We start from the raw sequence: 22,845 nt of genomic DNA, 5'->3' as shown, positions 1-22,845 counted from the left end.
GAAAAATACCAAAGTTACCCTGTAACGTTAAGTCAGTGGCCTTGGCTTACACAGAACACCATAGTTAGAAAGATTGGCAGTCTATCAAGAAACAGGGAGTTTTTCATCTTACAAAAATCCATTTGTTATAAGAGATAACATTCCAACACATCCTTAGCTATTAGCGCTGATAAATACAAAGGTAAAACCTATGAATTATCAGTTTAGCAAATGAGAAAATCTCAGTCTCAGTTTTGCATGATCATCTCCCAGTTCACTCACAGGCAGAGATAAATAGTGTGTGAATCCTTGGCTGTGACAACATGTTGGATGTTGTAATAATGCTTTCGTTCTATATTTTCTCATTAACTCTTCATGTCTCTTAATGTACACACAGTTGTATGCATACATACTCTTGAGCAATAAAATGTTTTCATGAAAAAAGTAAATAGCTGTCAGTGCAAACAGTTTGTTGTTTGGTGTTGTTTCATTGGCTTTAAAGGTCATTCTAGATAACATGTCAGTGGGAGAGCAGGTGCTCGGGTGTGGAATAGTGTAAGCAATACCTTAACAAGCATGCAAACAGGCAGATCCAGTAGGATTATAATAAGCACCTCTGTAATTAAAATGATAATCACCGTTGCATGTAGTAAACTGCCAGGAGCTTATGTGGGCATAGTGGAAGAAATAATAGAGTTGGACGGCTGGGATGCTCATGTAAGAAAAAATTAAGCATCCAGCCAGTGATTATGATACTGACCCCAGGGTACATGTAAGGTCTTATTACAGTAAAGGCCTGAAGAGCAAAACCTTATTCTTTTAGTACTAGTTTATTTATTTATTGTTGTCTTATGCTGTGGCTGAAGCTGCCATGAGCTGGAACGAGCTAGAATTATGGAACTTGGCCCAATAACTGGAAATGATGTGCAAGTGCTCCCCAAGAAATATTAGACAAAACATGGTGGCGCTATAATTAATGCCCAGAAATGCTATTTTAAAAAGGCAGCACCTCTTGGCACATATAGACAGCTCAATGTGGTCTACAAAAAAGCCTCTTGGACCATATAAGTCCACCATGATGGATGTTTTGCAAATTTGCTCAATGTAAAAAACAGTAAAAACACTTCTTAACTTTGACTCAGTCATTAAGTTTCCTGGCTTATGGGACTGAGAGACATATTTCTATCATAACTGAGCAAAACTGGTGAAAAAACATGGCCGCCATCAATGAGGAAGTCTTCGCAAAAGGCGGGACTTAGGAGTAAATTGGCCGTAACTCATTAAATATTTCTCCAGTCATCATAAATCTTGGGAGATAGCTTCAGTACGTGTTTTGGTTTGGTGTACCAAACCATTTTGAGTGTGATAATGATTGGTGTATGTGGGCGTGGCCTAGTTAGCATTATATGCTATACAATGTCTTTGCTCAAATTACTGAGATCTAGAATAAGCTAGAGACATGAAACTTGGCACCGTAACTGAAAATGATGTCCTAATGCTTCACATCAAATGTGAAGGGAATAGACCAGATGGTGGCGCCATAATTGAGAGTCTAAAAAGTTAAAGCTTTGAGCCTATGTGAGTCTGACTGACTTAAAATTTGAAACATATCTGCATCTCAATGTGCTCTGCAAAGAAGGCTCTTGGACAACTAATTTACTAATTTGCATAGCATGTAAAATAGTAATATGAATAGATTTTCTTAATTTTGACTCAATCAAAACCAAAATAGGTTTACAGCCTTGTGAGACAGAAATACACATTTCTCTTATAAATGAGCAACACTGGTCAAAAAACATGGCCGCCATTATTGAAAAAAACTTGTCAAGGGCAGGGCTGAGTGGGAAAAAGGTCATAACTCAAGTTTCTATGAGAGATCCTGATTAAACTCAGTGGACACAACTGGAATCAACCTCTGAACGAACAGACCAAGTTTCATCCAATTCCAATTAGAGATGGTGCAAATGGCAGGATTTGGAGTATGCTGTTACTGAAATGCTGCATACACTGTAATAGCGAGACAAGTGTGTGGTTGTCGTTAGAACTAAACTGAAGTAACTTTGCTCAGCCTAGTGAAGCTGAAACCCTGTTTGCTGCTTGTGGCTTCGATTTTTGGCAATTGAGCTGCTTCCATCTGCTGGCCGAGAGAGGGCCTGAACCCTGAATTGCTGCTTGCACTGTGTTTTCTACAGTTAAGCAGCATCAGATTTCTTTTGCAACATTTGTTGTATTTCATCCAGTTTTTCAGATCTAAAATGTAAGTTGTGTGTCAGGCTAAAAGAAAACCTCATTAATTTCTGCTGCAGTGTTGCCACATTGAGACCATTTCACTCTCGTCACTCTCACTCAAATGCTTTTTTTTTTCTCTGTACATTATCAGTCAGTGTGCTTTTTTTTATGTCATTGACTGAGTTGTTTTGATTTATCTTGATTATAACTATGGCTGAATCAAGACCAGTATTCAGAAATTGAACGTTAATGTTCATTGGCTGACATGGATACTGTGAATGCATCACTACAGTGCATTTGAGGACAGGACAGCCTCCTCCTTAGTATCTGCTCTCTTACATAGAGGCTGCCATCTACTGGGAGCTCAAAGGCAGGACATGAGTGAGCTGTTGAAGTGGTAAAAAAAAAAGAGAAAACTGGAGGGAAAGCACTGCCTTAAATGGATTCATGACAAACGAGAAACCGTATTTTCAACATTTGTTACACAAACATTGTTAAGGGGTCCTTGACTGTGCATTTGACTCTCTGTAGTTTGACATTTGACATTATTATTTCATGAATCCAGCTTGAATGAGATGGAGGGCAGGGGGATTTCCAGCTAGGAACAATAAGCCGGCGGGCTGGTAATGTTGAGAATGCCATTAGACCTGATTGATATCTGGATATAAACAGCCCAAATTCAATAATAAAGATTACATCTTTCATTTTTTCCATTTTTATTTATTTAATCTTTATTTAATCTGGCAGTCTCATTAAGATTAAGATCTCTTTTTCAAGAGAGGCCTGAGAACGGGAAACATTTGCAAGAACACAGCAAGACAAAAACAACACAACTACACAGTGAATAAGGAACTCAAAGGATCAGTTACAAGAATCATAAAACTGGTAGTGGACTGGGAGCGATTCAAAAAAGATCATTAAGATCATCATCACCAGACAACTATGATACAATTATAATATTAATATATAATATAAAAGCACAAGCAAATGTCAGTTTAAATTGAGGTCTATTAGAAATCCCAGATATATTGCACAAGCTATTGCTCAAGTAGTATGTGCCATAAAAATATAAAAGCACACCACAGCCCAATTTAGCGTCATATATTTAGGGGGACACTCCATTGATTAACGTGTAATCTTGAATGAACATCCCAGAATTTGTCATTATTATCTCGGCTCTGGCCAAGACCTAGTTTTTTTTTAAACAGAAAGCTTATAATACAAACTAAAGATGTGGAGTCTGAAAGATGTGTGTATAAAAGAGGCAGTGATGATATAATGAAAGACACTACTGAGTTGAATGTAGGGTTATTAAAACAAAGCCTCGATTACTGAGCTGTTAATGTACTAAAGCAGCAGACAGTGACAAGTGTAACATGCATCACCCAAGCACATTGTTGGACATTTAAAAACAGTGTTGCCTTGTAGCTAAGACTATTATATACTGCACCTTGAGGCACACCCTAAAACTTTTGTTCATACATTATTAACACAGTCACACTTTTACAAGTTTTGAGTAGATATTCAAAAGGTGCTTCTTCAAGATCACATATGTATTTATATTATCTAAAGCAAGTGTATTTTAGTGTATATGATGGTTTATGCACCCTCACTGTCTGAGATTTGAACAAATAATTTCTATTCTTTAGCGCTAATTACTCCTCACATACCTCCTGTATGATTGTTGCATATCACCTCAGCATAGGCATAGATCTAAGGGGAGACACAGGACACGTCCCCCTCAACATTTAGAACATGTGCATTTGTCCATCATAATTTGATGCAGGAAAGGCACAAATTAGGGCACACAAATTCATCAGAATACAGAAAAAAGTGTGTACGATTTGAGGAGATTTAGTGGCATCTAAAAATGAGGACTGCAGATTGCCAGGAGCTGAAAGTGCTTAGCATTTGGTTTGTCTGTTCTGAGAACATGGCGGTACAACATGGCAATCTCCACTGACAAGGACCCGCTACCTATGTAGATATAAATGGCTCATTCCGAGGTGATGAAACACGATTCTAATTTCAGGTTGTGATAGAAAATATACAAATTATATTCAATTTCTGACAATACATTCCATTGGTTAACAAACAAATTTTGTTTGTTATGAACAGTTGTTAAGATAAAGGTGTCCTCTTTTTGGATAAGCTTCAATCGTCATTTAACCCTTTACCTACTTCCTAAAGTAAATGCTGAAAACAAACTGCACAAGCAAATGTAGCAGAACATATGCGGTCACTTTAAATACACAAACCTCAGATTCACTGTCAGTTAGCAGCTTTTCTTATCTTGGGCAACTCATTTTATTATTTCACAGCTAAGAAGAGCTGACAAGATTGACAAAAAACACAAGAGGTCGCCACTGAGAGGACTTTAGGTGCAACCATCTGCAGGTTTCTGGTTAGAGCTGTGAGGAGATAGAAACACACTCATGGACAAACATTTCCTGGCCATCATTTCTAATATTCCCACTCAATAAATAAGCACAGAAATAGAGCTAAACATGCTTGACTATATCCACTGTGCTGTATGTGCATTAAATGACTTCTTGTGCCCTAAAATGGTAAAACTATGTATAGAAAGTTCAGTCTGATCAGTATTCTTTAATGAAGCGAGCACAGAGACACAAAACCTACACCAAGCGTCACTGACAAGGACTTTTGGTACTAACTGTTAATTCCTACCAGACCTCTCTGGGGAGTCATGGTAACTGTTCACCAGGCCTTTCTTTCTTTAATAATCGCTCACTGACAGCGTGAAACCTGTATTTATTCAGCCTGTATTTAAGGTTATACTTAAGGTTAGAATTAAATTAAGATTTTTGCAGTTTTTCAGGATATATTTTAAAGTACATGATACTTGTGCTTCGTTTTGCATTGGGGTATGATTTGGGATGCTTTGGTCATCCATCACTGTCACTGAGCAGCTCTTCACATCCTGACGAGCTCATTGTTATTCAGAACCTGTTCCATTCTCAGTCTCCCAAGTCATGAGATACAGTACTAGTGGCTCCGGTCAAACTCAAGAACCATCATTCAGACTAGACAACTTTCAGCTGCCTTTGACTTTTACTATTTCCTGTCAAGTGTATAGAAGTTTTCAGGTGTGTGGATCACATATGAAATGACATCATGGGAATCCATGCCATCAGTTTCATATTCTATCATGAATAGTTTCTTGATTTTAGTTCTATATTTCCATTTAATAACTTTAATATCCAGAATTGCCTTAAAATGACGTTCCCATGAATACTAAAGTGGTGCAAATCTCAGTCTCTAGAGGCAGATGAGAGTGAATGTCCTCACTTCTAATAATCCTACCAAATGTTCGCTCTCATTTGTATTCCCAAACCATGAGCAGATTCCTGAAATAGCACAGAATAGTATAACAAAATATATCCCCAAGTTATGAATAGGAGCCCAAAACTGCATTTCGTACCCATCAGGTTACAGAATCTAATAGTATCGGGGGAAGGAATTGCACAATGACTACAACACAATAACACAATGAAAAGGGGGCCTAAGACATTTACAAAGTTTTGTGACCAAAACTTTTCACGAATCTAAGGATTGATACAATTAAGTAGAAGACAATAAAATTTGATTAGTGACAGCAAATAGGTGATTTAGCGTTTCAGTGGCAAAATGGGTTGGACAAGAACATCTTTGTGATCAACATGGCACCTTTCATAATTTTGCAACTGCTTAGGGACTGTTCGTTATTTATGAGAGGAGACGGGATGGTGCAAAAACAGGGGCGTGTGTCGAGTAATTTTATTAAGCACTGGTAAGGGACTTGTGTTTTTTTTTATTTTGGCTTAGGGGAGGGGCTTACAACTTTAAATGGTTGTATTTGTATTCATTTTACCACTTATTTTAAAGATAATATCTAGACCCACCAAAATTACACCACTTATTATAGCCAGAAACTGTTGAAACACAGTTTTTGTATTTTTAAATTTATGACGGTCCTTGCTTGAATACATTATGTGGGACATCGGCTACGTCAGGAAAAAAATAAAACATAAATCTAAGCTGTAAATGTGATATTTCATCAAAATCACATTATTCTATGTGTCTCATTTAAAGTTTTGCCAAAAAGTAAACTGTTTGCCCTAACTTCCCAACGTGCATGACAGGGGTGAAAAACCTGGGATGTTTTCAACTCCAGGATTTCGTCTTCAATTCTTACCTTTCAAAAATCAAAGTTTTAAAATCTAACAACTAATTTATGGTGGAGGGAGGGCCATGCATTTTCCCCCAGTCTCTCTGGGAGTCTCAATGACTTATATTTGTAGCTTTGAAGAAAAACCTGAAGTAACACCCCAGCAACCCCCCTCTTCTGATAAGTAAAAAACAGTCCCTTAGGGTGTACATTCAGGGAACAACCAACCTATGGATTTATTTCAGAAAGCTTTGCATTTAAGACTTTTGGCACTCATTTTTCCATTAAGACATGGCACATATGTAAAATTAAGCCTCAGTATGTGACCACAGACTCACATTAAACTCTCTGTAAAAATATAAATGCATTAAATGCTGAATGAGGCGAGGAACTTTCTGTCAATAACCACCAGCTATAATCTAATTTTGTATGCCATGTCTTAGACAGAGGTCATTAGAGGTCTTGGAGACAGAGGGAGAAACAAAGGACCATATATGGCTGTACAGTGCTGAGTAGATCCACAGTTCCCATAAAGCTTGGATCACTGTGAAGCTTTCTCTGTAAATAATTAATGTTACATTTTGTTACATTTGTTCATGTTTGGTACTGAGATTCTCTTCTGATTTTTGTCACTTTGCTACAGTTTTGGCTAACCTTTGTTTCCCGTTAATCATCCCGTGTATGTATAATTCATATTTCCTCTCTATTCACTTTGACCTCGATTTTAAAATGACCATATAAGCTACTATACATATTTGGACACAGACAAGTTCAATCTACGTAAAATTGATATCCACACTGCGATTTAGGAGTTTACTGGGAGCATTTGAAGGCAACATATTACGTCGCCTACGCTTCCGACGAATCGCGCCGGAGCCGGGGCGCCTCCACACCCTCCGTGCTGAGCACAGCCGCTTGAGTAGAGACGCACACAGCGGAGTTCGGTCCATCTCTGCTTGCAGTTAACCACCCCGCAGCAAGGCCACTGCGGGAAGATGGCGACGGAAAAACAGAAACATGAAGGAAGAGTTAAAATTGGACATTACATTCTCGGAGACACACTCGGAGTGGGGACGTTTGGAAAGGTTAAAGGTACGTGTGACTGTCTTGACGTTTGTGCATCCTGCCAACTGAAAGATGGTGGCTGAGGGAGCTTTTAGCTTAGCTGCTAGCTTTAGCATGCTATGAAAGCTAACTTGTCGCAACGCGAGCGAGGTAGCACACTTGTTGTCCTGCTAGTTAGCTCAACTTGTTTGTGACAAACATGACGTTTTAGTGGGACGTAGCTGTGGCTGCCAGCGACAGTCACACACTGCAAGTTTTATGGTATTAGCACATAGCCACACATACGTCAGTTAGTTAGCAGCGGTAGCGTTGTGAGCTAGCCGGAGAGCCACAAGTCGCTTGTCAAGACACACACCGGGAAGTAAACCCTGTGGATTGGTGATCGCGCTAGCTGGGTGCATATTCATGGAAAGCATTTTGTTAACGTGATTCCTGTCGTTTCCTCTTCGTGGTTTTTAAAACATGGTACAAGAAAGTTCTGCAGCTCCACACTACATTTGGTCTCAACTCTGCCCTCCCTATGACTTGGATTTGCCGTCCTGTTGAAGAGACAGTAATGCTTTTAGATGCAAACCCGGCCAAATCTACGCCCAGTGTTGTCAGCCTAGAAGGTGGTACGATTATTATGTTAATACACAACTCAGCTTGTATCAACACCTGAAATGTCTGTATGTATTTAGCCACACTTTATTTTCAGATTAGCCCCTATAATCGACTGATGTGATAGTTAGACGGCTGAAATCTCTACTACAGGCTGCTCTCTGTTTGATCATGTAGTGCATTGTGTCTCATGAACACATGATTAAGCTCTAATGTACCCAAATGAAGTGAACCAACCAGGCTCTCTGTAAGAAAAACAGTCAGAAGAACCACAAGCTCTGTTTACAGTCAGTTAATTCCCAGTGAGTCATCTCTTTGCACTCAGTTCTTTGTTGTTCTTGCCAGAAAAAAAGACCACAGGTCACCAGGGTTTTTGCTCTGTGATTATGGTCTTGATTACTGGAGACTTGGTTAATAGTTCACCACCAGCATAACTGGTAAATCAACAGCAGCTGTTTACTAATTCACCAGTGTAAGTATGCTGCATTCCCACCATCCATTCAGATGTTGTAGTTATTTTTCTCTGTATGGTAATCTGTTCTGGTATGTTTCATATTCGTGTTTGGTATGTTTCTCCTGCCTGCTGCTGTGGCATATCTCTGTTGAAATGTGAAATCTTTGCAGCATCAGTTATTTTCAGTTAAAATAAAGGATTACACATTTGGGTTTTAATAAATCTCTCCATTTGGGTGGGAGCACCCTTCAAAAGCCACTGACTAAACCCGTCTCTAGATAAGAGCTAGTTGCTTGGAATGTTATCGGCTTGAAGTTTTGAGTGTTGTGGTTACAGAAGTAGAAACATTGTGGTGTTTATAGATGTGCTTTTAGCTTTTAACAACACTTCATGGCATTTGATACACTTAAAGCTACTATAATGAATATTAATATATTAACAGATCAAATGACTACTTTTATGTGAATGGGGCTGCTTGTTGTAATTAATCCACAGAGAAACATCACTTTACTCTGCAGTTTCCCTCATTTCTGTAGAGCATTTTAATTTCTTTTAGCTCAGTGTTTTGTTTTTGTGGCCCGCAACTTTACTGTTTTGGTTCACTGTCTGGTTCTCTTAGCATTATTTCCAGATGCGACAAGTAGCTGTTTCCAGCAAAATGCTTTAATAAACCCACTGTACGCTACCTGCCCAGCACTAAAAGGCAAATGGACAAAGTTAGCGACCAGCTGGTGAACAAAGCGGAGCTTTTAGTAGCTTAACAGGAGTTCCCAGGAGTTAGGTGGGACCAGACTGGAGTCAAGGGAAAGGTGAATGACAGATGTACATTCATTAGGTGGACAGAAACGCAATTTTAAAGAAATGCTAATGTTGCTCTGTGTCTACTGGATGTGTAACTACGCAACTGTTTGCTAACATGTTTGCCATATTAGCTTTAATAGGTGGTAATGTCAGTGTTTGTTTACAGCTTAGGTCAGCTGCCCCCAAGTGGGCAAAAAATCAGTTACGTTATGAGTGATTTTCTTCGTTCTTGAAAAGTAAGCATTTTAAAGATACAGTAATTTTGCATTATTCTATAATATGTCCTCTGGTAATTGTGATGTCTTTCATCTTTTATATGTCCTTAGTACAACTTAGGTAGCTCATTTTGTTTTTGTCTTGCAGTGGGCCAACATGAGCTCACCAAGCACCAAGTGGCTGTGAAGATCTTGAACAGGCAGAAGATCCGCAGTTTGGACGTGGTGGGAAAGATCCGAAGGGAGATCCAGAACCTCAAGCTTTTTAGGCATCCTCACATAATTAAACTGTAAGTCCTAGATTACACCCTGCTCACTGCTCGGTAATCCCCCTGCCGCCACATTAATGCCACCCACTGAGCTATTTCCAGGCTTTAATGGTGTGTTTTAGAATACATCCATGTGGGACGATATCTGTCTGACCCAGTCTCCCTCTCCCTGCAGTCCTCGGCTCAGTCTCAGTCTGCTTTATTGCCTGTTTTGGTTATCCGCTCCATTGACCTTTCATTTTAATATGAAAAAGTGCTTTATCACCGCCTTTCATCGTGCCGCGCTGTGTGATCTCCTCTCTTTCAGTTTAGCGTCCACTAAAAGTGTATTCACTGTGTCTTCACAGAGCCCACGGGTCTGTGTTGTGCAGTTGTTATACAGCAGGAAAGAGCTGTCACCCCAAATCCAAATTTGTGCATGTGCCAAAGCAAACATACTATCTGTCCTGCTTGAGTTTATGGCACTGACTGCTGGTAATATCTGCATGTGTTGGTGCAGATGGATACATGCGATTTTGAGTGGGTCATTGTTTAAGTTCACATGTCTTAACTTACTGTGATGCTAATCAGAGACCAGCTCAGTACACTGTTTGTGCTCTAATGCACATGTACGTCAAGCAGTGATGATAACCACTGCAAGCCTGATGTAAACAGTCCATTTGGCAACAGAAAAATGCATTTGGGGCACACTGTTGCTACAAGAGTCACTGATCTAAAAATATATTTAGAAAATTGCTGTGGTTCCTTCCTACCTGGTATGTGAATGTCCACAGCAAGCAGCTTGAGCCCAAGGCCAGAGTTACTGGGTCATTAAAGTGACCATGAGGTGTGGCTAATTTCCTGAATACCAGCTCCATGTCATGCATGCACAAGAATGTAAACTCAGTGTGAGTCTTTGTCTTTGTGTGTGTGTGTGTGTGTGTGTGTGTGTGTGTGTGTGTGTGTGTGTGTGTGTGTGTTTGTGAGCAAGAGATCCCATCTTTGACAAGGCACACAAACACTGGGGCAAAGTGCACAGTTTTGCCTGTCTAGTCTGAATACTGTCGAGTGAGGACAGTGGAGCAATAAAACACAAAACAGCTCTATTTGGTAAACAGGATGTTAATTGTGACAAGGAGACGAGAAGTTAGTCAACATCTGTCTCGTCTGTTGAAACTCTGCTCATTTTAAATTTAGACTCATTTGTTTCTGTAGACTGTAACGCAGTTAGTACTGCATTTACATTTGGAGTGACATGGCAATTTTGTGATAGTGGATTAATGATGAGACAGCGTTTTACAGTCATATCTGAACACTGTCACATTGTCATTGGTACGCTGCACGCTCCAAAACGTGTGGATTCAGAACTGCAGGGGTTACATTGTGGTTTCTGTGCCGCTGTAAGAAATTTCAGTTGTGCTGTTAGCTGATTCTGCTGCTTGATATTGAATATGATAATCACAGGGAAAAATCTGGCTCATGCTCAAGCGTAACCACACAGCCAGTATAGTGTAAATAGAGGTAGGTATGATGGGTGTCAGTGTGGATTCTGAGGCGCAAGAATTTCTTACTAATCCTTGGACTGAAAGGACAGGCGGTAACCAATAACACATTCTTCAGTTGCTCAATGAAGTTTATACCAATGCTGTTGCAATATTAGCTATCTACAGTACTTCTAAGTATTGATGCTGCACTTCATACTGTGTCTGCACACAACATAGATCAAACTACATATGTGCCGTAGCATAGATAAAGGTATTTCACTGTGGTATTTGTAGTTAACAATATGCTTTTGATGCTTGGAAGCATTAAGTCTTTATTGTTTGAAAACTAGTCTCACAAACGAAGCATAATGGTGTTGAAACAAAGGTTTGTGAAGAATGTCACATGGCACCTTTAACATTAAGACATAAAATATCAAGATGTAATGTTTTAGTCACATTGTTGCTCTATCATTTGACTGAAAAAGGAGCCACACCCACATCAACAGGCCAAGATAGGTTTGGTGCTTGTTTTTGTAAGACATGAAGAACACAGAGCCATTTCCTTTGGCCACTTTTGGTGTTTCTACGATATTCCACAGTGGGATAGCAAATCATAGAGATTTAATAGCATGCATCCTGTTTTTTATTTGTGAAAATGATAAGATAATAACCCAGAAGTGTCTCCATTTGATTGGTGTTATATCTGACGCTCGTGATTTTAACTTTGTGTTGTCTGCAGGTATCAGGTTATTAGCACCCCTACAGATATCTTCATGGTGATGGAGTATGTCTCAGGAGGCGAGCTATTTGACTACATCTGCAAAAATGGAAAGGTAATACACCGTGATACTGGAAAATGACTTCTAACCTGTTATAATTATGTCTCACATTTTCCTCCACTCTTTCCATCTTGCCATATGGAGCAGATGTTGTATATTTTATTATCAGTGAGGGGACAGAACACAGAAGTGCATTATGTACTTCTCAGTGTTACCGCCAGCCTTTGGTGCAGATACAGCGCAGCAACCTGTGAATCAAAAAGCGACAGCGGCTGGAAAAGATATCAAAACACACCATGAAGTGCTGCTTAGTCAGCTGTGATGTGCTAACTGAGTCACAGAGAAGATGACACCTAATGGATAATTTCTGCTTTGACAGTTGGAAGAAAAGGAGAGTCGTCGGCTGTTCCAGCAGATTATTTCTGCAGTCGACTACTGCCACAGACACATGGTGGTGCACCGAGACCTCAAGCCTGAAAATGTGCTGCTTGATGCACACATGAATGCCAAGATTGCAGACTTCGGTAAGAGCGTCTCTGACCTTAACTCAGGAGTGTTTACAAGTGACATTATTTTAACCTTAAAATTATGGACCCAATAGTGCAGGACTTTGCTAGGTAACCATGTGGAGTTTTGTGACTACTAACAGGGCTATGAAGCAATTTTTTTTTCTTATGAGTGGGCACTCCCTACTTTTTTGTATTATATGTAGAGATGCACCAATCAAATATGCCAGATCATTATTGGGGCTGATCTTATTATAATGGTATTAATTTCTGTGCAGGTTTATCAAACATGATGTCAGATGGAGAGTTCCTGCGAACAAGCTGTGGTTCTCCAAACTATGCTGCTCCTGAGGTCATCTCAGGAAGGTAAGCTGACAATGACACAGAACTTAGAGTGACAGTTCGCTCCCAAATCAAAAATACATGTTTTTCCTCTTACCTGTTGTGCTATTTATCAGTCTAGATTGTTTTGGTGTGCCATTTTCTTTCTACTGAATTACACGCCCAGAAGGAAACTTGTATGTGGTCGAGAGCTTCGTTCTCGTGAAAGGGCGAAAAAACATAGATAGATAGATAGATAGAACTACCGATTTGGGTGTGAACTGTACCTAGCATACTCCCATTATGTTGCTACAAGATGTTGCTGAATAAACATAACCTAGTAAAATGTTGCTGTCATGATTACAGAAGTGTTTATTTTTACCTGTCCTCAGGTTATATGCTGGTCCAGAGGTAGATATCTGGAGCAGCGGGGTCATTCTCTATGCCTTGTTATGCGGAACACTTCCCTTTGATGACGACCATGTGCCAACGCTGTTTAAGAAGATCTGCGACGGGATCTTTTTCACCCCGCAGTATCTGAACCCATCAGTAATAAGCCTCCTTAAACACATGCTGCAGGTGGACCCCATGAAAAGAGCCACCATCAAAGAGATCCGGTAAGCCTGATGGAATTAATTACAAAGTCAGACAAATATTAGAACCATCTCGTCTTTTTTGTGTAGATTACAGAGCAGATTGAAGAAACAGAAAAATGTAAAACTAGTCTTATGGACAATGTGAGTGGTTTGTTATACAACAAAAATAATTTCTCCTTCCACAGAGAGGATGAGTGGTTCAAACAGGGCCTACCCAAATATTTGTTCCCCGAGGACCCCTCCTACAGCAACAACATGATTGACGACGAGGCCCTGAAGGAGGTATGTGACAAGTTTGAGTGCACAGAGGAGGAAGTCCTGGCCTGCATATACAGTCGTAACCATCAGGACCCATTGGCCGTCGCCTACCATCTCATCATTGACAATCGTCGCATCATGAGCGAAGCAAAGGATTTCTACCTGGCGTCCAGCCCTCCCGACTCTTTTCTAGATGACCAGCACTTGACCTCATCCGGTGCAGCTGTGGCCGGCATTATCAAGCCTCACCCCGAGCGTGTACCATTCCTGTTGGCGGAGACTCCTCCCAGGCCTCGCCACACACTGGATGAATTGAACCCCCAGAAGTCCAAACACCAGGGTGTTAGAAGGGCCAAGTGGCACCTGGGTATCCGAAGTCAGAGTAGACCCAATGATATCATGTCAGAAGTGTGCCGTGCCATGAAACAGCTGGATTATGAGTGGAAGGTAAGGAAGAAAAGCAGTGAAACGAAATGGGGCCACATATTAAAACAGTAACTAAAGTTGAGATTATGTTATTTAACTAAATAACAACTTGTGATATTGGAGTTCCTTTCAAGAGGTAGCTTCATATTGTCATTGTTTCATAACTCTTCCAGGTTGTGAATCCATATTATCTACGTGTGAGAAGGAAGAATCCGATAACTGGGATGCAAACCAAGATGAGCCTTCAACTTTACCAAGTGGACAGTAGAACCTACCTCCTCGACTTCCGTAGCATAGACGGTAAGTTTGAACCACACTGTTCTCACATCTTTACTAAGATGTGAGTGAAAACAGAAAAATGATTATTATTATGTTGCATATTTCCAAAAATAATCAAAGCTTTGCTGTGAAAAAGTTGGTCATTGGTTAAACTGTTTAATAAACCTAACATTTAAAAGACAGTTAGAAAACTATATTTGTGTTGTTCTCTAATGTAAGTTGTGCCATTTAAACGAGTCTCATACCATTTACAGTTTTGTAGAGTTTATAACCTGTGAACAATGACAAGATATTCTGCTGAGCCCTGAATTCAGCTCCCTCTATGCTCGTGGTGTTTCCCTGGCTTCTGTCCCGTAGTGTGCTCTGTCAGTGCAGACTTCATAAATGATTGACTCAAGGTTAAGGGCTTGGGCTCTTTTTTGTGTGTCCGCACGCAGCGGTACCTCAAAGACAAATATGAGATAAGAGTGTTGTTATGAGCTGAATTAACGTAGCACAGGCATGCTGTGTAAAGGGCACAAGACTACAGTTTGGCTGTGTGCTACAGCAAAGTCAGCCACTGTGTTTATGTGTAGCTCAGGGATGTCGGTTCGTTTCATTTTGTTTTTGATACTGATAACTAACAGGTTCATTTTTAAGAAAGACAAAGGCAAAATGACATTAAATTTAAGAGGCCTTACTCGTCAGTCTGTCGTTCCATTGGCTCTGTGAGCTTTAGCGCTGCATTTCAAAGAACTATCTACTCAGGGCTTTAAAATTTTAATTCTCTAAATTCTATTGGCTTGCTGACAGACAGGCGGCCAGCTGTGTTAACATGCGGAAATGTGGTGCCCACTGCCCAACCTCTGGTCTCCACTGTTTAGCTAGCCTTAGCCACTCTGCACTGCACATCACTCGGGTTGGATGGGAGCTAGCTAGCGGCACGGGTCATTCAGCGATTACCACTGGTAACACTGTCCTGACAAGTAGTTACAGGGTGGCGTTGCTAGTGAAATTTTTTTGTTTTCGCTGTGGAACAATGGTGGCTCCGGTGAGTAAGCAGCTTCATTATGAGCCACAAAACCCCTTTAGCACAACAAAGTTAAAAAGAGAAGTCATGGCCTCATATCAATGGGGTACAACACTTGTGCAGTAAAATCTGGTCTGCAGTTGCTGTAAGGCTCAATAGCTGGCGCTCTATCATACAACATGATTGATTAGTTTCAGTCAGCCTTGGGTCAGAATATTTCTGGACAAAAAATAAAGATATAGGTGAGAATTACAATTCTGACATTATTGAAAAAGTCTGTTATAAAATACCACAAACAAATGCTTTCTATATGCAAACATTATGTTGCATATTGGCCCCCATCCACTTAAGTGTACATAAAAGTTCTGTCAGGCTGCGCGCACTCAAGGCGGCTAAAAAGAGCACAACCAAAAAGCACCTGAGCAGACACCATCTCTTTATTTCCAGCACTCTCTGCTGTAACCCTCTAACATTACAGCTCCAGTTACATTGCACGTCATACAAAGACCTCGTCCAAGCCTTCATGTATTGTATAGCCTTGCCCGGAGGGTGGGCACAATGTTCCCGCCACAACACTGTACCACTACTATGAGTCAGGATGGTGTTACCAGCAGTAATTGCCAAATGAGCTGTGCTGTTAGCTTGCTCCCACCCAACCAAAACTATTCTCTGCGGTTATCCTATTAACAGTTAACTGTTGACATCCCAAATTTAGCTGCAGTGTAACCGATGGCTTTAAGGAATGGAATTCTGATTGGATCTGATATAGAAATTAAAAACTGAATGCCCAAGCTTTTAGATGTATAAACGAAAGAAGAAAAAGAAAAGAAATAACATATTTGTATGTGTATTTTGTGGGAAACATTTTGTGTCTTTTGTTCTTCAGATGATATGGTGGAGACAAAATCTGGAACTGCTACACCTCTCCGATCTGGGTCTGTGGGCAACTACCGCACCACTATTAAGAACGATGTGGATGGGGCAGATGCCGCAGCTTCATCTAGCACTGCGCAGCCCACAAAGACCGCAGAAGGCTCCTTAGCTTCATCGTTGACCTCATCCATCGACTCCACCGGAGGGGGGGATTCGATGACTGTCCCTCGACCAGGAAGCCACACCATCGAGTTCTTTGAGATGTGCGCAAATCTTATTAAACTACTTGCACGATAGCTTGCAAAACAATCGCTAGCCTTTTTTTCCTCTCCGAGTGTCTTTATAGCAATAAGCATGCAACCGATTCATGGCTCAGTTCATCCTGGCTGAGGATGAAGTGATTGTTCCATGGCACTGATGCAGGTTAGTGTTCCCGAAGCAGAAGGGATGTATACTGAGCTGGCAGGGAATGTAAGAGGTTATATGGAAAGATGAAAGACGAGCTACTTAATGGCTATGACAGAACAACATTTAGGAGGGGGTTTTACGATTTCCCGATCAATTTAATAGCAAATGTCCACATCCCACCGATACATATATGCGCAAGTGATTACACTGAATATTCTGTACTGTAGCCAGTGAGCACTACTTTCCAGTACAGAGACCAAGATCAAGTTTTTGCCTGCAGAGAAGGACGCCACATGTTGAGGGTTGGGTGTTTGGGTGGCAGTCATAAAGGATGCAGGAAGCACTTTTGCACAAGTTTCTTTTATTTCCTGCTGCTCTTGTTCTCTAAGTGGGGATTAGAGAAGTGGTGCAGATGTGTCGGGGCGCTGCACTGGCTATAACAAGGGTTGTCATACCCGTCACATTCATTGGACTCTGAAGAAGTGCAATGACCCCTGTATTTCTGTCTTGCGTCAGGGACAAACGAATGCTTCATCAGATTTATGTTTGGTTTCCTTTTTTTTTTTTTTTTTTGTGAATCTGAGTTGTCAGAGACTAAATTTTCATGGTTTTGTCCTTGTTGTAAAAATTTGTTTGACTTTGTCTGTCCCCTACATTTTTATATATAAAGACGTGAATATATTTATCAGTGGACGGAGTGTTGGTTCTATTGGAAATGGAAATTGTTTTTTCTTTATTGCATCAAGATCTAGTGCTGGATGGTATGTATTTTTCTTTTTTTACTTTCTGGTTTTTAAATCAATATCACAGCTTTGTTTCCTTCAATCACTTATTCTGATACTTGATTGTCTTTCCAGATAAATATAGCCTGCTTTTACCATTTAAGAGGTATTTTGCCATGACGGTCAAAATCTAGAAATATATCATTTTCAGTGTCACATATTAAAATGACAAGTTGATTTTGACTTTTTTGTTGTACTTTCCTCTATTTGTGTTTTTATTTAGACTAATGATTAGGATTTGATTATGATTACTGAGTGAAATGCCTTTGCCTACATCCAATTTGTAAATGCCAATCCATCACAAGTGTATAGGCCTCAGGGCCAAATTTGAAAATGAGTAGTGGTAGCAATTACATGCAGTGCATGGACAATGACTATTGGCAGGTGAATACATCCAGAATATTGTCATTTTTGGATTTTCTTTGTTTTTATTGCCCAGACATTCCCTTTAAGGTTGACTTAGAAAAAAGTTTAAACCTGAAACAAACTTGTGAGAATGGAATTGTTATGTCCTGCTGGGTAGATCACAATTCTGTAGAAGAGACATAGCACAAGCATTAAGATCATAAATGTGTGGGTGATTTATATTTGATTTTTTTAAAAAGTCAGACTATATTGTATACTTGCAAGCTCACAAAGTCTTAGATATGTCTTTAACCACAAGTATGATGCGTCTCCCTCCATTTCCTCTCCACAGTCTTAAAATTTTAAGTGGTGTCTGTTGTTTGGCTGCCTTACCATTATCAGTACTGTTTATCGGTTTTATGTCAGTAAACATTGGAATTCGGCGCTGGTCAGAATTATTGGCACCTTTTTGCAATTTTAGGAGTTAAAGTCCTCAAATTATTTTGCCAGTGCTGTTGATTCACAATTACTGTTAGTTAAAAAATGACACACATTATTTTAGGTGTTTGCATTCCAAAAAAAAAAAGAAAACTCTTAACTACAAAACATAAAATAAATGTCTGACTGTTGCCAAACTATTGTGGACCTCAGTAACTGCTACCACCTTTTAATTATGTCAGTAGGGAAAAAAGCAAACTTGAATGGTAAACCGGTTTCTTATTCATCATTGTCATTTCTGTCTTATGTCAGTTAATCCAGGTTTTCAAGAACTTTGCATGTTCTCATTGTAATGTCCGACAAAAAAAAAAAAAGTTTCATTTGTGTTAAGAGGTGTTAGCAATTGCTCAAATCTCTGTTTCCAGTGTTTCGCTCTCCACAGCTTTAAAAATCTGAAATATCTCATTTGTATAAACAATTTTACATTTCAGAGATACAACAAAAAAAAATGCCAAGAGTGACAATAATTGTGATTATTTTGTTTCTCTTGCTGTCCTGCGGGACAGGTTTGGACTGAAATATTTAGTTGATATTTGACCTTTTATGTCTCAGTTTTAAACTAGAGTTTATGAAATACAGTGATCATGGTAATGAAACACACCATGGTCTTGGAATGATATTGTGGAACTAAACATTTTTAGTTTTATAGGGCAGTTGCAAGTTTTGATTACAAAACTTTTCATGGGTTTTGTAGGAAAGATGAATGTGTGAAACCGTGACCTTTTTGACAGTTTATGGAGTAGCATCCCAGTGGACTGTTAGCAGATTAATGCTGTCAGTCTATCTGTTTGGACTGCTTCAAAGAAATATTGTTCTATTTTTGTTTGGTGTGTAAAGGGACCCTACCAGATTGACCAGTGTAAATCTGAATGGACAGTGTTGAAATCATTTGTATACACAACTGCCTAATAAACTGCTAAATTGCACACAATTCTGCTCCAGTTTCTCTGCATGTTTCTAGTCTTTTGACAGCGTCATGGAAAAATCACATCACATTGACTTTAAGTATAGTAATTTAAGACCACAGTCATGCAGTAAAGGCAGCTAAGGAAACGGAAAACAAGGAATGTCCAATTTTAAAGAGAAAGGTTTTTGCACCCAAAAGGAAGTTTAAGTCCTGATGGTTATTTTTCTGAAATCACACTAACTTATTTAGCTATTTGGGTCATTTCAGAACAGTCTGTGCATTAGTGTGAGGGGAAAGCAATGATCATTTTGGATTAAATTTGTGCCATGTAAAGATTTGTGGTGCCATCCAGTGGGCAAAATTGCATTTCAGCAACGACATTTCCTGTTAAATACCAAGGGAAATATATATTTTGTATTTTCCTTGGCAAGTACATTTAAATAAATTACTATACTATGGTTAAAATGTATTTAGGGAAGTAGACGATATTATTTTTAAAGATATGGCCGTTAACATGCTAGTTAGCGTCTCAACTTCGAGAAAACGGGTCGTGTTTCTTTAAGAGACGATGTAAACATTCACACAACTTCCGGGTCACCATGGCTAGCTGTTAGCTTCTTTTAGCTTGTCGAGTTTAAACCACGGAAAGCTGTAGAAGTCAGTGCGTATACCCCCTGAGCACATTGTTCTGTCTTAAATTACCATATACAAATGTAATATGTTATGTAAGAAGTAATACTTGACGTGCAACTGGTGTGAGCAAACGTACTGAGGTGTCAAGAGTTTGGACAACTGTTAGCTATGTTGTTGTAGCTAACGATAGCTAGCGTTGTTTTGACAGGGTTGATTTTGTTTACTACCTCGTCTTACTTTTGTAACTAGTTACTGGACAACTAGCTATTCGCATTGTCTTAAATAGAATATACGGTTTATTGTAGCAGGTAACGCTAAGCTTCATTAGTATCTGATAGTAACATTATGCTAAAAATATAACGTTAGCCTGCTTTCTGATACTTCAAAATAAAAGTCTTCGTGGATTTTCCAGCACTGATAACATACTGATTTCAGGTGAGATAGGATATCTGGGCGTATAGTCAGTAAACGCCTCCACCACCTACCCCACTTCATTTTCCCTACAGGATGGCTTCATTTGGCTGGAAGAGGAAAGTTGGTGAGAAGGTTTCAAAGTCGGTGGTGCAGCAGTTTGAGGCTGAGGCAGAGGGGAAGGCTGAAGGTGCTGGACGGAGTAAGGATGAGGACGTGGACTGGCTGCACGCGATCAAACGACGGCGGGAGATCCTGCTGGAGGACTGTGAAACCAAGAGCAAGAGGCTGAAGGATGAAGGTGCAATGCTGGCTGAACATGGCAGGTGAGGGGTGCTGTTAAAAGCCGGGAGGTTTCTGTGCTTTCCGTGTGCATATTATGTCAGTGACAGCTTGAAGAATAGCACACAGAGACAAGCAAACATCAATTATCTGGACAATTTGTAAACCCTTTGTTAAATTGCGTGTATACAGAGGCAAATATTAAGTCTACATAAAACTACTGGTTGTTCTGTGGGTAGCGGGATTAGTTAGGGTTTTCAGAGAAATGCAGTGGACTGTAAAATCTAGGGACTTAACGTTTGCTCACCTGTTGCTTTAATAAGAACAATTATTGCTGAACAAATGAGCTATTATTTCCTTTGAAATACAGTTCTGTACAGCAAGCAGGATTATAAATCATATCTTATTGTATGATACTGAGGGCTCCCTGTCTGTGTGCTGCTGGATTCATTTTGTCGTTGACAACTGGGTTTTATAGCAGGGGCTTAATCACACTGTCCAAAGAAAGTTATTACTATAGCCAGTGAACCACAAGTTCATCATCTTCTGAACTAAAGCAGGATCTGCTAATGACAACCAATTAGGAAATTCGCTGTGAGGGAGGAGGAAGAGGAGATTGCGATGAGGATAGCAACACTTCCGTTCTTCACTATGTGTCTCAGTTGATCATCAGACAGACTTGCTTTATCTTCAGAGTAGTCTAAAGAGGCTCAACGTTGCCAATAAAAAGGGACATGTGATATTATAAATCCTCCAAGGGAGGGCACCATTGTACAGAGCACACAGACCCAACTATAACAGCTCCCCACTGACTTACTACTAAAGATAAACATATAATAAATATTTCATTTCAAAGGCACAGTTAAGCCATCTAAATGTTCCCTGTATTTTGTTGAATGGTATTTTTATGAAAGAGCATGGTGTGTTTTGGCGTCTGCAATCACTTGTATAGATTTGGATTTCAAAAGCTAAGGAGATGTATTGCTCTCGGGATTAATTCAGTAAAGGGATATAACTACAGTTTACTATTTTGACCGTGTCTTCAGGCCTATCAACCCATTTTAATAGTATTAGAAGTGAAAAAGACAAACAAGATGGAGCAATTTAAGGAATGCGTTTCAGACAGAAAGTGCTGTTTAAAAGAAAGATGTGGTTAAACTGCTCATACAATATATTGTAGCAGCGTTTGATGTACACTCTTACAAAGAGTTGTAACAAACATTATTTTAGGTGATAATTCTCTGCTTGTTGGTTTTAAAAATGCTTGCAGCACTGTATGTAGTATCATGGTGTGTGATCACTGCATTGCCTTTATATGAAGCTGGCTTGTTTTGATAGCCACAGATGTTCGAAAACAAAATAGGCCATTTTCAGAAACTGTTATCTGATATTTCTTCTATGATAATTGACCTTTTTAGCCAAATAATAATCACTTTGTGCAACCTCCCTCACTCCATGAGATGTAATGTTGTTGCCCTTAGTGACTTCCTGTAATTGTATTTGCCAGGAGAAAGTGGATTTTGCAGGGGGAAATGATGTCCTGCTGCTCCATAATGGCTGTTCTGTGGTTGGAGATGGTGTCTGGTCTGCGATATCAGCCAGGATTTTTTTATCTCCTCTAACAACATTGACCTCTGATGTCAGTCCGTCATTACCAAAGTTAAGATGCTCTCTGATGTAATTGAAGAGCTGGTCAAGTACCCGTGTGTGTTCTGATTAGCCTCTTTGAGTCACATTGGGCGTCATTCACAAACAATGCGTACGCATAAATCTGTGCTTGAACCGTGGGTACGAACATTTTACGCACCCATCTGGGATTCATCAATATTTTCTTACCTGAATTTGTTTGTACTAGAATTGCCTCATACCACGCAGACACACAGATGATGAAGGCCTGGCTGTCTTAAATAATGTAAACGCATAGCTTTTAATTAAACGCATAGCACATTAAAACCAAATTCATTTAAAAAAAGGCTTCAGTAGACAACAATATTTAAAACTGTTCATTGACCAATGCATTAAATAACAATGAAACTGATGCCTTTTCATCCTCATCAATTATTATCATAATTTAAATATTCAATTGTAAAATCTGAGTGTCACAGTTCTGGCTCACAATGGAGAATATTCAATTCAATTCAATTTTATTTATAAAGCCCAATATCACAAATCACAATTTGCCTCACAGGGCTTTACAGCATACAACATCCCTCTGTCCTTATGACCCTCGCAGCGGATAAGGAAAAACTCCCCAAAAAACCCTTTAACGGGGGAAAAAAAAACGGTAGA

General features: G+C 39.6%; 2 protein-coding genes across 3 annotated transcripts in view; both read left to right on the top strand.

Annotated features, from left to right (window-relative positions):
* Positions 1-7,265: 7,265 nt before the first annotated feature.
* On the top strand, positions 7,266-19,254 carry prkaa1 (protein kinase, AMP-activated, alpha 1 catalytic subunit). The gene is made up of 9 exons (XM_050053670.1): positions 7,266-7,468; positions 9,660-9,801; positions 11,983-12,076; positions 12,402-12,546; positions 12,807-12,894; positions 13,242-13,466; positions 13,631-14,150; positions 14,303-14,429; positions 16,304-19,254. The coding sequence occupies exons 1-9, from the start codon at positions 7,372-7,374 to the stop codon at positions 16,585-16,587; spliced, it is 1,722 nt and encodes a 573-aa protein (XP_049909627.1). The 5' UTR covers positions 7,266-7,371; the 3' UTR covers positions 16,588-19,254.
* A 525-nt stretch (positions 19,255-19,779) lies between these two features.
* The window catches only part of ttc33 (tetratricopeptide repeat domain 33), a 24,051-nt gene continuing 20,985 nt past the window's right edge, over positions 19,780-22,845 (top strand). Inside the window, exons 1-2 of one of the 2 annotated variants that reach the window (XM_050053673.1) lie at positions 19,780-19,891; positions 20,370-20,600. In XM_050053673.1, the coding sequence (XP_049909630.1) occupies positions 20,371-20,600 (230 nt within the window). In that variant the 5' untranslated portion in view covers positions 19,780-19,891; position 20,370. The remainder of the gene's footprint in view (positions 19,892-20,369; positions 20,601-22,845) is intronic. The other variant, XM_050053674.1, reaches the window with a different exon arrangement.

The sequence above is a fragment of the Epinephelus moara genome, chromosome 9 (genome assembly GCF_006386435.1).
Source record: "Epinephelus moara isolate mb chromosome 9, YSFRI_EMoa_1.0, whole genome shotgun sequence".
NCBI classification, from domain to species: Eukaryota; Metazoa; Chordata; class Actinopteri; order Perciformes; family Serranidae; genus Epinephelus; species Epinephelus moara.
Note: the sequence above shows the minus strand (reverse complement) of the source record. Positions and strands in the feature narration are given on the sequence as shown.